Here is a 16,343-nt window from a genome sequence, read left to right as displayed (position 1 = left end):
AGTAATTTCTCAGAAATCTATTGCAAAATATCTTTATTGGAATTCAGCGCATTTATTGCTCTTTTTCTTTAAATTTTTTTCTTCCCTAGTTTTTCAAAAGATTCTGACTGGTGTTAAATAAAACTTTTTTGTTTTATATATATATATATATATATATATATATATATATATTATTCAAGAAAAAAACTATAAAATATATATATATATACTTAATAAGCAAACATATACAAAGCAGCGTCTTGTTGAAAATGAGAAAAAGTAGAAGATAAAACTTCGCATCAAAAACAAAATTACGGCATAACTGAAATGCAGTGAAATGGTTCTGCTGTGCATCAACCCTAATACAAATCTTTTCCTCTCTGCCAAAATATTTTACGCAAGGATGCCCAAAGCCCAAATAAAATGCATGTCCCACTCACAGACCCATTAATCAAATGGCTGAAACTTCTAATCAGAGGAATGAATCATGTAATTTCTCTCAAAGCCAGGAATTTGCTTGAGTAAATAATATATGGTAAGTTGATAGTGTTTTTGTGAAATAAGTTCAAAAGATGCCGTTGTTATTGTGTTGCTCTAAAATTCATTTAAATATAGAGAGTTTAATAATATTCAAATGTTCAAACGGAATATAATTGGCTTCACAAATTTTATTTGTAGTTCACACATAAATTATATGTTTCTTATTAAAAATAAATTAACTTGGATATGCTGTCACAAAGGTTATAATTTCATCCAGAAATTTCAAGCAAAAAAGAGGTTGTTTCTATGTATTGAAAATAATAACAACAGCTATTTTTCTGCAAATGATAACAAGAGCAGTTTCTACATAATGTATTGAAAATGGTAACAACTGCATGTCTCTTTGCGTTGAAAATGGTAGCAACAGCTCTTGCTGCAGATGATAACAGCAGCTGTTTCTGTGTACTGAAATGGTAACAACGGCTCTTGCTACAAATGATAACAACAGCAGTCTCTATGTATTGAAAATGGTAACACCCTGCTGCTGTTTCTATGTATAGAAAATGATAACAACAACAGAAGTTACCGGTAATACATATTGAACAGCTGTTTTTATGTATTGAAAATGGTAACGACAGCTGATTATAATTGTATTCAAAATGGTAACAACAGCTGATTATATGTATTCAAAATGGTAACAACAGCTATTTTTTTAAGTTTTTAATAATAGGTAACAACAGCTGTTTCTATTTAATGAAAAATACAGAAAAATGGTAAAAACTTGCATTATGTATTGATAATGGTAACAACAGCAGCTGTTTATATGTATTGAAAATGGTAACAACAATTATTATTATGTATTGAAAATGATAACAACAGCTGTTTATATGTATTGATAATGTTAACAACAGCAGTTTCTATGTGTTGAAAATGGTAACAACAGCTGTTTATATGTATTGATAATGGTTACAACAGCAGCTTATTATATTTATTGATAATGGTAACAAAAGCAGCTGTTTATATGTATTGATAATGGTAACAACAACAGCTGTTTATATGTATTGATAATGGTTACAACAGCAGCTGTTTATATGTATTGAAAATGGTAACAACAGCAGCTGTTTATATGTATTGATAATGGTTACAACAGCAACTGTTTATATGTATTGATAATGATAACAACAGCAGCTGTTTATATGTATTGACAATGGTAAAAAAATGTTAACAACAGCAGCCGTTTATATGTATTGATAATGGTAACAACAGCTGCTGTTTATATGTATTGATAATGGTAACAACAGCAGCTGTTTATATGTATTGATAATGGTTACAACAGCAGCTGTTTTATATGTATTGATAATGGTAACAACAGCAGCTGTTTTATATGTATTGATAATGGTAACAACAGCAGTTTCTATGTATTGATAATAGTTACAACAACAGCTGTTTATATGTAATGAAAATGGTAAGAACAGCAGTTTCGTTACATTGATAATGGTAACAATATCAGCTGTTTTTATATATAGTTTATACTGTATTGAAAATGATAACAACAGCCGTTTCTATGCATTGAAATGGTAACAACAGCTAGTTTGATATTTATGTACTTTGATGTATTTTAACAAGTCATAAACAGACAGACAGAATTTCCTTCAGCCAAAATTCATTCAAGCTTCACCATTGGATTGAATTGCAAGACACTGTGTATCTGTTGTTCACATTTTATGTCTTGTTTGATCTGCAAGACTTTAAAAACCTATCCTTGATGGCATGGAGACTCAAACAAATGTTCACAAATGAGCACATACAAATCAAAACAATCAGTGCAAATCACTTTAACAACAAAGCCTGGAGCAGATAGAAGTGGGAAAGGTATAATATGAAGAGGAAGAAATAAGCCCACCCTAGGTACAGTTTAGTTCACTGGTATACTTATTTATTTCAGCTTGATTATTCAGGCTACTGTCAGCTGATATGACTCAATCTCCGGTCCATTTACTGGGTGGAAACCAGTGATTGTGTCCTCTTTGAGAACCCAGTAGAAAACTTGTTTGTATTGGAGAAACGGTCTTCAAATTCTGACAAATTCCTTGGTTTTCGATAATGCACATCTGTTATCATGCCTTTTCATGTGTTGTCTTCGAAATACCTTTTATTATAAGTTCATCCCTTAAAACTTGCATATTTTACTTTGTACTTTACTTACTCTATTTTGTTCATTAGCCTATATGACTTACAGTTGACTCATTTATTTGGCCTTGACGTCAAACTTGATATAATCTACTTACACAAAATCTGTTCATGTTACATTATTGAACAAAAAACTGTGCCTTAGCTGACACTGCTTTAGAATTCATTTATATAATTTGTTATGCATGAACTACTTATAACATATACTTACTATTGAAAATAACAAACAAGATAAAAGATTGAAAGCTAGATGAACGTTTCCACAATGAACTTATTAAAATAAAATGTGACAATTTAAAAAATAGTCTTAATACTTTAAGAATACTTTTATATCAATTTAAGTTTCAAAATTATCATCACCAGGATCTTGTAATAAAATACCAATTATTCACATTCATTTAGTTATCATAAATAATCATTCAAACTATCAAAATATATTATCTTTCAAACCACCAAGTAATTCTGCATTTCTAAGAAATAATTCATTCCTTATTTCATGTTATAATTCACAAAGGCTCGATGATATTAAAATAATAGGATGCATCGTTTTATTTTACACTCCATAGCAATAACTCGGAAATTTCGCCTCATTACTAAGGCAATATTTCTCACAACATGAAGCAATTATCTTCACAGCGAAAATAAAAAAATCTTGTTAAATAACACATAATGACAGAAAATTGAAATAATGAGTATCAATTTTAAGTCAAGTTTAAATAAATCATCTGAGCAATTTTCCTTACTAATGATGTAACACCAGAAAAAAAATCCATTACAAATGACATGAACAAACCACATTCAGGAAATAAAACTCAACCAAGGAAAACAACCGAAAAACACTAAAATAGACCAAATTCTGGTTACTCCAATAAGTTACTTCTACTCTCGAATCTAATTAATTGTTAGCTGTTAGCTGAAATGTGCAGGCACACACCACCAATGAACATCATAATTTTGTGCTAGGAGGTATAATTTTCATTCAAACTGATTTAACTTAAAATCAAACTTCAAAAGAGAAATTAAATTTGCAAGCACAAGTAAAATCCCAGAAAATACAACCTCCACAGTTTTTATGAGGAGAGTTCTCTGTCACAACGTCTAGTTACTCAAGAGGTTGTCTCCTCAAGGGTCTGTGTGGGAGTCTTGGAACGCTAATGCTAATTCAAGGAAGTCCTTGTACACCGTTTCTCAAGTTTTATTCACAAGCTGGATAACCAAAATTTATTTACAACATATAATGGATAGTCCACAGATATTACTTAAAAATGATTCTCTTAGGAGGTCCTAACCATACGGCTGTCAATTCTAGACTGATGAAAGCAAGTAACAATTTTAACAAGAAAGCTTTAGAACAAACATGGAATACCAAAGAGCATATTATTGTAACAAAATATTTTAAGACGTTCCCTTAAGGTATGTATAAAAGCAATACGTGTCAATTGATAAACAATCATTCTTTGAATTTTGAAGGGATTACAGGAAGATAAAGCAGGAAGGATTTAATAATAGAACAAAGGTAGTTAAGATCAAATGAAGCCAAATATGAACCTACAATCTGTTATAAATTATTCAACAAACATCTTTATAAAAGCAGTCTGGAAACAGATTGTTAAATAATCAATAATAAAATGTACATGTTGTATTTTAACAACATGTCCAAAAGTAAACACTATTTTGTAAATCAGTATTTAAGAGGGTTCTGGCAAAGTTAGATCATAAAACAGTTACTAGTAGGTTACATGGAAAATACATATGTATTTGTTTCACTGAAAATGGCTACATTGAAAAGAATCCTGTATGAGGAGTTATGGGCCTTCAGGTTAACATGCACAATAACGATGCTATTGCCACCACCTTAGACATCAAGACTTTATTACATACCTAAAAAAAAAAATAACAACAGACGAGCTACATATATGAAGGAATGCACATTATGAGACATTCTCAGACGAGCTACATATGAAGACATGAACATAATGTGACCTTCTCAGATGAGCTACATATAAAGAATTGCACATAATGAGACCTTCTCAGACGAGCCAGAAATGAAGACAGAAGACATGCACTAATGTGACCTTCTTAGACGAGCTACAGAATGAAGACATGCTCATAATGGAAACTTCTTATCAACAATCCTACGACACTTTTTCCAATCAGTATCTCTGAGAAGTAATGATATATTTTTTTAAACAAAATCTTAGACTGAGGACTAAATAGGACAAAGATTATTTGAATTCGCAAGTAAAACACATTGGTGACAATACCATTCGTTATATCGAACCTAAATTCCTGATTTTTTGTCATACATTGTACTACCTTTAATAATAATTGTCCCCAAAATAATTGATATCCTCTGATTCATACAAGTGGTAGAATTTAAGTAAGATCATTAAGCCACCCAATCCACAGTCCCTAGTGTGTATAGAAACCAGCTCCACAATTTACAGAAAAATATTTCCTTTAGTGATAACCATTATTTCTTAAGAGATATTTGAAAATGGGCATGAACATGAAATTCTACAATTACAGATTCCTTTGTTTAGAGTTCTACAGTCGTAAGAAACACTTAAATACATCCTTAAAGAGCTATTTGAAGCAGAGCTGGAGCTTAATGGTAATTATGCATCAATTTCTGTCCAATTGGTATGACAGAAACAGCTCTTTCAAGTTTCATATTTTACCAGCTTCTTTTCAGAGGTACATTGTACAATAAAATGACAGCGGTGTATCCTGGATTTAGCCCTAGAGGGGGTAATTACCCCCAGAACAAATAACTGTATTGGCGAGGGTATGGGGAATCCCTAAAGAGCTGTGTAGGGCTATTTTTATTATGAAATGATGCATTCTGTAAATGTATTAAATTACTCCACCCCCATCCCCTGCCTTCCCCATTATGAACTAGTTATATCCTCTTCACCATGTTATTCCTATAGTAAATTTAGGAAACAAACTTTTTACCTTCAGTTCATAATGATATATACCGTATTATTATATGATATTTTATGGTATACACACTTTAATTGTTTTGATGCATCCTTTTTTGATCTGAGACACTATAGAAGACTTTGAAAGGTTAACTAGAAGCAATTAATAAGAGATGGCCAAGTGTATTAATCACTTGTTATTTTCACAAATCCAAACAGGGACTACCAATCAAAGAGTCGCTAATAAGTAGATTGCTCAGAAATCAAAGAAGATTCATCTTTCAAAGACCCACCATCCTCAGAACTTTGCTTTGAGAACCCATCACATAAGCAGGGCTTCTTGATTTCAAAGAGATTAAAAGGAGATTCAGTCTTGTACATCCTTTTCCTTTTTTGTCTTTGACAAGAAAAAACATCGAAATGTTACTCAGGTAATTTTTAATTCTCGCTGGACACAGTTTCTTTGATGTCTATGATCTGATAAATAAATGTTTAAAGTACAGTATTTCATGTTGAAAGTATTCCGTCTGTCAAGGTGTTCAAACAGTTCATTTCAAAGATGTTTCTTTTTAATGTTCTTTTATGGTACTCAAGTAATTTATTGACTTGGATATCAAACTATTTTCTCTTCCTCTGCCTGCTTTGGTCTTATAAATTAATGACAATTCTTGAAATAAGTTTGGATTGGCTGTCTGTAAAAATTTAGTATAATGATTGTCACTGTAAAAAATACTTCATTTCATATACAAGTTTCGTTTATTCATATGACTAAGGTAAAAATCAGACACCCTGCAGCTTATAACCTTAAAATGCCTGCAATAAAGTAAATATTTTAAAGTATTTATAAATATATTGATTCAAGTCATTTAATGATGCTACATCAATTATTTATTGTGCAACATGCTACGTTGACGCTACAACCCTAAATGTCTTAATTAGTCTATTTTATAATTAATTATCTCTGATATTATAAACTGCATGGAGAGTTAACATTGGAACGTCATTACCAGTTTACAAATTTAAAAGGCTTTGATATTAATGACATCACAAAATCTGTTAATTTTCTATTTATTTTCAAGGGAGAGAACTGAGAGTCATACTATTTTTCAAAGGTTCAGCTTGTGCTATCAGGTCATAGCACACTCACCTTTAACAAAGGCCTACATTGTTTGACTTCCACCTGGTACATGTTAGTATGGGTGATTGTCATCACTAACAGCAGGATAACTAAATATCATAATGGATTTAGCATTCATGCAACTTAAAAAGCCTTATGACAACAAAAAGGTCAAACTAATAATTTGAATTGTTTCACAATTGTTATAAATAATAAAGTTTAAACAGTTTTCAATGCCAGTTTTCTAAAATCAGCAAGTGTAACTTGCTGGGTTACCTCAATGTTGAGCCTTGATTCGCCTGTCTCTTTCCCGCCTTTTTCAAGGTCATCGTCCTGGTCGAATGTGAAGACCTTCCCCACTTTGCCATTCTCCACCTTAATCGGCGGTAACTCCACTGAAACACGGGTGAAACCATTAGAGAATCTGGTGTTTTAAACATATTGTTTAAAATCAAATGAAGAACAAATCACAAGCTTAAAATTAATTTTAGGTATGTTTATGAAATTCTATGAAACTTATGCATGTGTAAACTCTTAAATTATCCCCTGGCTGCTGCTCAGCAAGTATCCTCACTGCTGCTCAACATTAGTATCCTCACTGCTGCTTAACAAATATCCCCACTGCTGCTCAACAAGAATCCCCACTGCTGCTCAACAAGTATCCCCACTGCTGCTCAACATTAGTATCCTCACTGCTGCTCAACATTAGTATCCTCATTGCTGCTCAACAAGTATCCCCACTGCTGCTCAACAAGTATCCCCACTGCTACTCAACGTGTATCCCCACTGCTGCTCAACAAGTATCCCCACTGCTGCTCAACAAGTATCCCCACTGCTGCTCAACAAGTATCCCCATTGCTGCTCAACAAGTATCCACACTGCTGCTCAACAAGTATCCTCACAGCTGCTCAACAAGTGTAAAGCAGATGTGTATAGTTTAATGGTGATATACTGTTTGTAGAATAATGCAGTCACATAATTTCATGCACTTATCCAGAACTCTAATTCAGCAATTTTTTACAACTTATCAACGCATCATGCATTCTTTAGTAGAAACTGGTTTATGAGCTATTTTTCTGGGCATTTTCTTTTGGTAGGCTTTGACAGCAAAATGGTCAATGCCAAGACCTAATGACCCTGGCTTTGCGTGCCATTTTTCAATAACTGATTATTTTTTTTACATAACTACAGGGGCAATCCTCAGAAGTGTGGTGTGTTTTTTTTTTATCTCTGATCATGATACTTCTTTGATCCCAGCGTTTTTTTTCTCCACTTTTAAGGGAATGGTTGTGGGGCCCTTTGAAGGGGAACTTGTTTTTCAATTTTACCTTTTATTACATAAACCGTTCGACATAATTTCATGAATGGCACTTAAAATAATGCTACATTTGCTAAATAATACGAGCTCATTTATTTTATGCTCGTATATATTTATCAAGGGATATTTTTTTACCTGGGAAGTGGAAAAATATTTACTTTTTCAAGAGGGTTAGGGGTCCAATTCAGACCAAAAAGGGGCCGAAAAATACCACTGAATCTAATGCTCCATTTGACTAAGAACTGTAAATAAAGTACTGGCAATTGTATAAAACCTGGAAAAGTTGTTCACAGGTAAATTTAAGTCTATAGTTTGCACATTTCAATGATGAGATTGGTTATATAGTAGTTTATTGGATAAATATTGATTAATCTATTAAAATTAACTCCGTGAAACTCTGCGGACACTTGATAAGAATCTGCGCTAAAGTTGGGTTTTTTTTTAAAAATTCAACCGATTTAACGGCTCCTGTTAATTGCTATTATTCTTTTTTCTGCCCGTTTTGCATGAAGTTAGCTTACCACAAGAATGCAGTCGTATTTCACTATATGCACATGCATCTTATGACTGTGTTTTTATACTAATGACTGAATACTCTGATAAACACGTTTCACCCGAAAAAAGGCTAGCTAGGTTACTAATTACACCATTTCGGAAAATCAGGAGGTCAAACACGCGTTCAAAGTTCAGAGCGCAGGCATTTGAAGGCCTTCTTGCCTTGTTTTCTGTGGAAAATTCCCTAAAGCGTCATAGCAACCAGTAATAAATAGTTATATATTCTATATTTTGATCACGCGCGTGATGTCAGAGGTCATGGTTCAGAATCGTGTAAAATGTCAGCTTTTTTAGGATGCAAATACAATTAGTGGCAATACATCAAAGATTCAACGTTTATTATTAACAAGTCAAGACAATATTCAATTGGCTTATACAGACACATATACAAATTGAACGCTGTAAGAATCTTTTACGATTAACAAAGTACATAAGCATAAAAACAAATAACTTCTGAACAAGAATGATTTCTTGCTTATCTGATTAGACAGGGAGATCCGCCGCGGGGTCATAAAATCGGACGATTTTCAACTCTATCGTTCATATAAAACTCGGCGGTAAACCAGCCAATCGGAGGAACTCGGTGGAATTAGCTAGAGCAACAGTTTTACCCTCGGAGGAATTCCGCGATCATCGACTTTATCCCTCGGAGTGATCAAGTAGTGGGTCTAACTTGTTGAGTGTACTGTACCTTTGACCAATCAAAAAAATTCAACCGGTTTATACAATTGAAAGTTTTGAAGAAATTATAAGAAAAATATTTTTTATATTAATTGCGCTTTCATCTGAAAAGTAATCCAGAAATGCCACAATGCGACGAAACCAGTATTTCAATGATTAACGTAAGAACTTTGTTCAGCCTTCATTGTAAGATTCAGTTTCAACCTGATTTTTTCTATTTTTAGTAACTGTGAAACCCTATGAAAAGTCTCCATAAACCCTTCCTAAATACCTAAAGTTTAGTCAAAGTATGTCAACCCTAATAAATGTTATTCAGTTTCAACCATTTTTCTATTTTTAGTAACAGTGACCTTGACCTTGACCCTAAGGGCTCCAAACACAAACTAAGTTTTCAGTTAATCAGTTTCATAGGTAAGTTTGATGCCCGCCGCCTGAACAACGACGCATGTCGTTCCAATAATCAGGTTCACTACGTGAGAACCTGCTAAAAAAGTAGAGTTTTAACTGATCTTATAAATAGTTCTCATATATGATTTTTATAGAGAAGGAAACATGGCAACCTCTAGAATACTTGATCACACCTTTTCATCTAAAGGTTTACTTGAATGATCAAAGGGCCAACATTCACAATATGTTGCACATCAAAGAGATGAAAAGGTGCTCCAATGTATATAACTTTATGATTTATTCCCTACATCAAATGGTGAATGCATATATACAACATGCCCTTCAGGTTAACTGTAGTATATGTATAGACTTAGTGTGACATTCAAAGCATAAATAATCATTTTATGTAATTACATTGGGTTAATTTTTTTAAAATTAAGTAATTTACAGGAAATACATGTTTATTCATTCCCCCAGATGCAGTCAGATTAATTATCTATTTCTTATTATTTTTCTATCATTATTATTTTTAACTGGGGGTGGGAGAGGGAGGGGAGGCACAATCTACAAGAGCACCACAAGCTTATGCCAACATTCCTCTTGGGTTGTTTCTCTTGTCAGTGACGTAAAAGGACATGGCTCAACTATAATTCAGCCAGAGTTCAGGGCTTCCATTAACGGAAATTTGGAAGTATATTACTCCCTAGAAATGAGTTAAAACTTCCAAAATTGATTCCTTGAAAGTACAAAAACTTCCATAATTTTGAAGAAAACTTCCAAACTAGAAAGTATGAAGGTCAAAATATCAAAACTTGTGCCAATATTACTTTTATGGTAACAACTGTAATCAGTCTTTAAGAAAAGGTTGCAAATTACTTGATTTTTAACATACTAGTTAAAAAAGAGTCGAAAAAGATATGGTATTCGGGAGACTTAAACTTCCACATTTCAGTGAAAAACTTCCAAAATTGATGGACAGGAAGTTCAAACTTCCAGTTTTAAATTCTTAATGGAAGCCCTGAGAGTTATTGGCCATATATCCATGCTGTACATGTGTGTAATGTCACTGACAATGTATTTCATTAGAATACTTATTGAACTTTTTTAAAGTCATGAGTTTTAACATCTTTGCTGCGATGTTGAAGCCACTGACACTGACAGGTTGACATTGACTGAGCTAGGGTGTCACAATTGATTAAAGTATTGATTGAGTACTTTGAATACACTGATGTAGGCTAAAATGGTTAATTTTACTGTCTAAAAACTGGTCGCACTTTGACAAATCCCTCAAATGGAGAAGCTTGATCAGGAGCAGCAGCCCTCAGTGCCATATACAGAGAGAGCGCTCTACATCAAATGCACCATGTCAGATGCTTGGCCCATCATATGGCTTCAAAGAGACTCAACAATCTCTTGTGAGTCCAGAATGACAGAGCGATGCCTTTAATAATTTACCAGGAAATTTCTTGCTTCAGAAAAACTATCCTACTTCAATCAGTTCCGATATGTTTGATGTGTCTGCATGGGCTTTATGCAGTTATTGTACTGTCGCTTGAGCCATGCCATTATTAATTAAATCGTTGTTATGAATGAGATATGTTGTAATCAGAACAGGCCCTATATGTTTTAAGTGTCTCTTTGATAAATGCCTATTTTATACCTTTTGGGTAAACTAATACTTAAAATCATCTTTGTTCTGTGGAGTTTATTCCATAAATCTAAATGTTATAATTGGCAAAAATGTTTGAAATGTTTAATCAAAGTATCCATCCCACCTTTTGCAGGGTGGACCTTAACTCCTTTGTCTTGCATATGCTTTGATCTTACTTTATCACGTGACATTATTTATATAATATTTCAATGACAATTGCAGGATTCATTACAACTGGATGTTTTATGTATGTTATTAAGTGTATATAATGTTTTATTTCAATATCTGGATTAATGTAATTGTTATGGCCACCATCGTAGTTTTTGTTGGCAGATTAAAACAACAACAACAACAACAATGGCATCACCATAGTAGAACACCATGGTTTACCTTGACCATTCTAAATGGTAAAACAGGATTTGCTAAATGTTAAACAGTATTTTATAACTTTTAAAACTGTGAACCATATGAGTCGAGGGTCACAAACTTAAAAAAGTTAATGTACAATTAATGTATGAGGATCAAATGTTACATGGTTATAAGCTTCACTAGATATTAATATAAAATAGTCATTTTGGCCAAATGATTTCACTATGATTTTACTATCCATTTAAGATTAAGGATGAAATCAAACAAGAAAGTAGAAATATTTGATAAAATGTTACCCTTAGGAGGTGTTCAATCAGTATAGAATGTTATCATCCCCCAGTTTCTTTAATGTTGGAACATCAAAGATACCTACTAAACATGTCTTCAATAGATCAAACCTTGATATCGCTCTTTGATGAACAAAAGCACTGTTTCATACCTACTGTTAACAGGATTGAATTTACATAAATGATTTTATTGGCCTCTTGCATTTTTTATTTATAAAGGAGCAGCAATTGAATATGTTCAACTGTTTTTAAACCTGCATTATATATTACATAAATTATTTTGTCATTAATATGTTTAAACAGTATTGAATTATAACAGTGCCACAAGGGGTGACAAATATTTCTTTGATTATAAATTTGAGATGATACTTTGAAGTGACAGTCAATTGCCGATGTCCTTTGATACTTTGCGCAGTTCTGAATGAATAAATAAATTTGACAAAAAGGAATAGTATTAGTTTGTACCTGCATTTAATGGCTTTAGGCTTTTTTTAATTTAATGATTTACTGATTTACATACCCTCCGACCCTAATTTCTGTGAAAACGAATAAAAATAAAAGATATCATGAAATGTTTTATTTTTAATTAATCGATCCTCAACCTTCAACATTTGGAGCACAAGAAAAAAAAAAGGGTCAATAAATTTTCCCAGCAGCAATTATTTCCCTTTGTTGTAAGGTATTCAGACCACACTACGAGGCTGTGTTGTAACCATGTTTTTTCTCTTGTCAAGGGAGATCACTGGCACAACTTGTTATGATACGTCTGAAGTATGATGGCGGGTATCAATGGCGGGTATGAAGCAGTTATTTTCAGTAAAAACTTATTTAAATAGCGACAAAAGAAACTTCAATCAAGATCTCCATAATACGTACAATATCGCTATTTGCAGCAGATTATTTAGCTGACAAGCATGTCTTAGTAGATTGGGCAGATGCAGATGACGCAGCAACTACGAACAACACTTTCTAAGCATTAAAAGAATTTGGGAATGCATCACTTTTTAATGATGACTACAGTTTTCAACATAAAATGATCACTCAAGAATAAAAAGGCTACAAATATAATATCATTATGGTGTTGGTTTTGTTGCAGAATAGTCACGTTGGTTTACAAAATTTTCACCGCCTGCAGTCTAGATACCACTGCTATAAAATAATGATAACCTAATCATCAGGCATGTCTCACAACTTGTTGATTCGCCACTACTTTAACGTATGACACATTGGAAGTCCATGGACGATTTTAGTTGACGAACCTTTCTCAGCTGTAACTAGCCTTACCTTTCAGTGGCACATTTGTGTCTTTATTGTTGTCCTTCTTCTCACTGTTGTCTTGTTTGTCTTCCAGGCAGATTGAAAGCTCCTGTAAATACACAAAATACAAAACATGATACTTACACAAGCAGTACTTGTTACTATCATCTTTCTTTGATTAATCATAAAATATTAAGTCTCTTTTTGACGCACAGCAAAATTTCAGATACATTTTAAAGAATCACTTGCTGGAACTTTTTCACATTTATTTAAAATTATAGCAAATAGTTAATAATCCCACTTTCATCATATTCATTCCTCATTAGACGAGATAAATCACAACAATGATTTGATTCCTGATGGAAATCAAGCGCTTGTGTGAGTTGGACTGATCTCTGCACCATTAACTAGGCCATTATTTTTATATTCTGTTTAATTGAACCACTGGGTCAATTATCCCCATAAATAAAATAACAAGAGCCGGTGTAAGACAGCGCGCTCGACTACGCCGCTTTGACTTAAAATACAATAACGATATAATAATACCAAGTTTGGTCTCTTTATGTCAAACCTAACTAAAATTATTTGATACATAAGGTGGCTTTGATGCTGCCCTCCCACCAGCCCGCCCAAACAATGACCCAAGTCATTCAAATAACTTGATTTCCCATTATGAAGATGTGGTTAAGAATATACAAATATGGTTTTCAAAGGAAAAAAAAATAAAAAAAAAAATCAAGGGCCATAACTTGTATTTAGGCTTAAAACGGAGTTATGTTTCTTGTTGTAAGATGGTCGTAAATAATTTTGAATTTTATTAAGTGCATTTAATGAACAGTATAGAAGTTAGAACTTGCCCTTAACTTTTACTTGCCTAAAACATTAACCTAAGTCAATCAGGGGCCATAACTGGATTTGGAGTTATGTAACCTCATTGGGTGATGGTCCTGAACAATTGTGTGAAGTATTAAGTCAATTGAGTGAAGGGTATATAAGTTATTAAACAATATCCCAACCTGCCCTAAAACTTTAACCTAAGTTCCATAGTCAATCAGGGGCCATAATTTGTATAATAGATAATATGGAGTTATCTAACCTCCTTATGTGATGGCTCTGAACATCTGTGTGAAGTATTAAGACAATTGAATGAATGGTATTGGAGTTTTAAGTGAAAATCCCAACTTGCCCTAAAACTTTAACCTGCCCTAAAACTTTAACCTAAGTCAATCAGGGGCCATAACTTGTATTTAGGATAATAGGGAGTTATGTAACCTCATTGTGGGATGGTCCTGAACAACTGTGTGAAGTATTAAGTCAATTGAACAAAGGATATAGAAGTTATTAATAAATATCCCAACCTGCCCTAAAACTTTAACCCAAGTTCCATAGTCAATCAGGGGCCATAATCTGTGTAAAGAATAATATGGAGTTATCTAACCTCATCATGTGATGGCCCTGAACAACTGCGTGAAGTATTAACTCAATTGAATGTAAGGTATTGGACTTATAAGTGAAAATCCCAACTTGCCCTAAAACTTTAACCGGACGCCGACGCCGGGGCGAGTAGTATAGCCCACCTATTCTTCGAATAGTCAAGCTTAAAATAAAACAATTAATTGCGAGTTGCTCTTATTTTTGTACTTTCCGCTTTGCATATATCCATTCATCTGCATAACATAGATGAATAAACTAGTGTAAAACCAGGGTCCCAGGTGCTCTGAACTGTCAAATCGCCATGCCAACAATTTTTTCATTAAAAAGGACTAAAAATAACAAGTTTTTATACCATTATTTTTGTATCATATAAACTGATCTAATTATAGTTTTGCACTCAATTTTTACAGAGTTTGAATCAGAGGTTTGGTTTTAACATTGTCAATGAGAATGTTACTATTGTATATGTGTGTTCAATACTGAGCACTCGACGAAAAAATAAAAATAACACTTGATCAAGGGAAATAATTAAGGTATGATAAAACCAAGAATGACTTTAATTGCCTACATGTATATTTCTATTTACATTGTATAAGATTTAGTATCATGTGTATGTTTTTTAACTTTGCCTCTAATAATACATATAGTATAATAGTCTATCTTATGGCTCCAAGAAAATGAGACTTAAGTGTTAAAAACTTTTTTTTCAGCTAAATACAAATTTTATTTCAACTTTTACAAGACTAAACAAATCCATAAGCTAACACATCCATGACATTTGCTATAAACCAAAACTATGTGACTTGTGTCACACTGAATGACTTTCTTTAATGTGTTTCTTCAAAATCTTAATTAAAACATCAAAGTGTAGGTACAAAATTCAGATAGAGCATTTTTTTGGTAAAATCAAATTGAATGTTGACAGTAACAGGTGTTATTCATTTCTAGTAGCCTTGATGACAGAAACAAACTAAAACGATCAAATTATCTTCTGTCTAACTTTATAAAAGGAATTTTAAAGCATCAATTACAATAGTACTAACTACTTCTATGAATATAACATGCTCGGCGACCCTTTAATTTACTGCACATAAACCGGCTTAGTGTTCAAAATCGTATTTTGTCTACTGACTCAGCCACTGTTTAAATCAACCTTATTATACCTGATTAAAATCAATAACAAATGACTGCTGAGTGCAAAAATTTAAAGTACTGCAACCCCATTGGACAAAATATAATTTCAAACACTAAATGATTTTAGAGATCGTACCATACTCCAAGTTTCTTGTACCAATCTACAAATATCTGGCAGAAAGATGAATCCTGACTGATAGGTCTTAGCACTCAATCATTTAATATATCCGATTATGAAATCCCAATTAGCGAAATATATCAAATAACACAGTGAAACTAACACCGAAATCCCCAATGCACTTAATTATTTGCAGCTGTCAATTACGAAGCCTCCAAAGTTCCAGAAAAAGCTTCTTGGAGTGGAAAAAATATATCGTGGAAAACAACAGCATCTCTTCTCACCACAAAGATATTTAGCCCAATATGATTAACCACTACAAAGTTACATTTGATACATAAAACAGCAACTTTCTATCAGAAATATCTTCCTCATTTAATATCAAGACAAAGCAAACGAATCCTTTACATCAATTCCTGAACAAAATCATAAGTATCAGGATCAAACTTTTCTTTAATTCTA

General features: G+C 32.9%; 1 protein-coding gene across 3 annotated transcripts in view; it reads right to left on the bottom strand.

Annotated features, from left to right (window-relative positions):
• The window catches only part of LOC128243126 (protein naked cuticle homolog 1-like), a 69,641-nt gene that overhangs the window by 19,225 nt on the left and 34,073 nt on the right, over positions 1–16,343 (bottom strand). For all 3 annotated transcript variants that reach the window (XM_052960684.1, XM_052960685.1, XM_052960686.1), the window contains 2 exons: positions 13,223–13,304; positions 6,967–7,085 (listed from right to left, as the gene is read on the bottom strand). In XM_052960684.1, coding sequence (XP_052816644.1) covers positions 6,967–7,085; positions 13,223–13,304 — 201 coding nt within the window. The remainder of the gene's footprint in view (positions 1–6,966; positions 7,086–13,222; positions 13,305–16,343) is intronic.

The sequence above is a fragment of the Mya arenaria genome, chromosome 8 (assembly GCF_026914265.1).
Source record: "Mya arenaria isolate MELC-2E11 chromosome 8, ASM2691426v1".
Classification (NCBI taxonomy): Eukaryota; Metazoa; Mollusca; class Bivalvia; order Myida; family Myidae; genus Mya; species Mya arenaria.
This window is presented reverse-complemented; position numbering and strand designations above follow the sequence as displayed.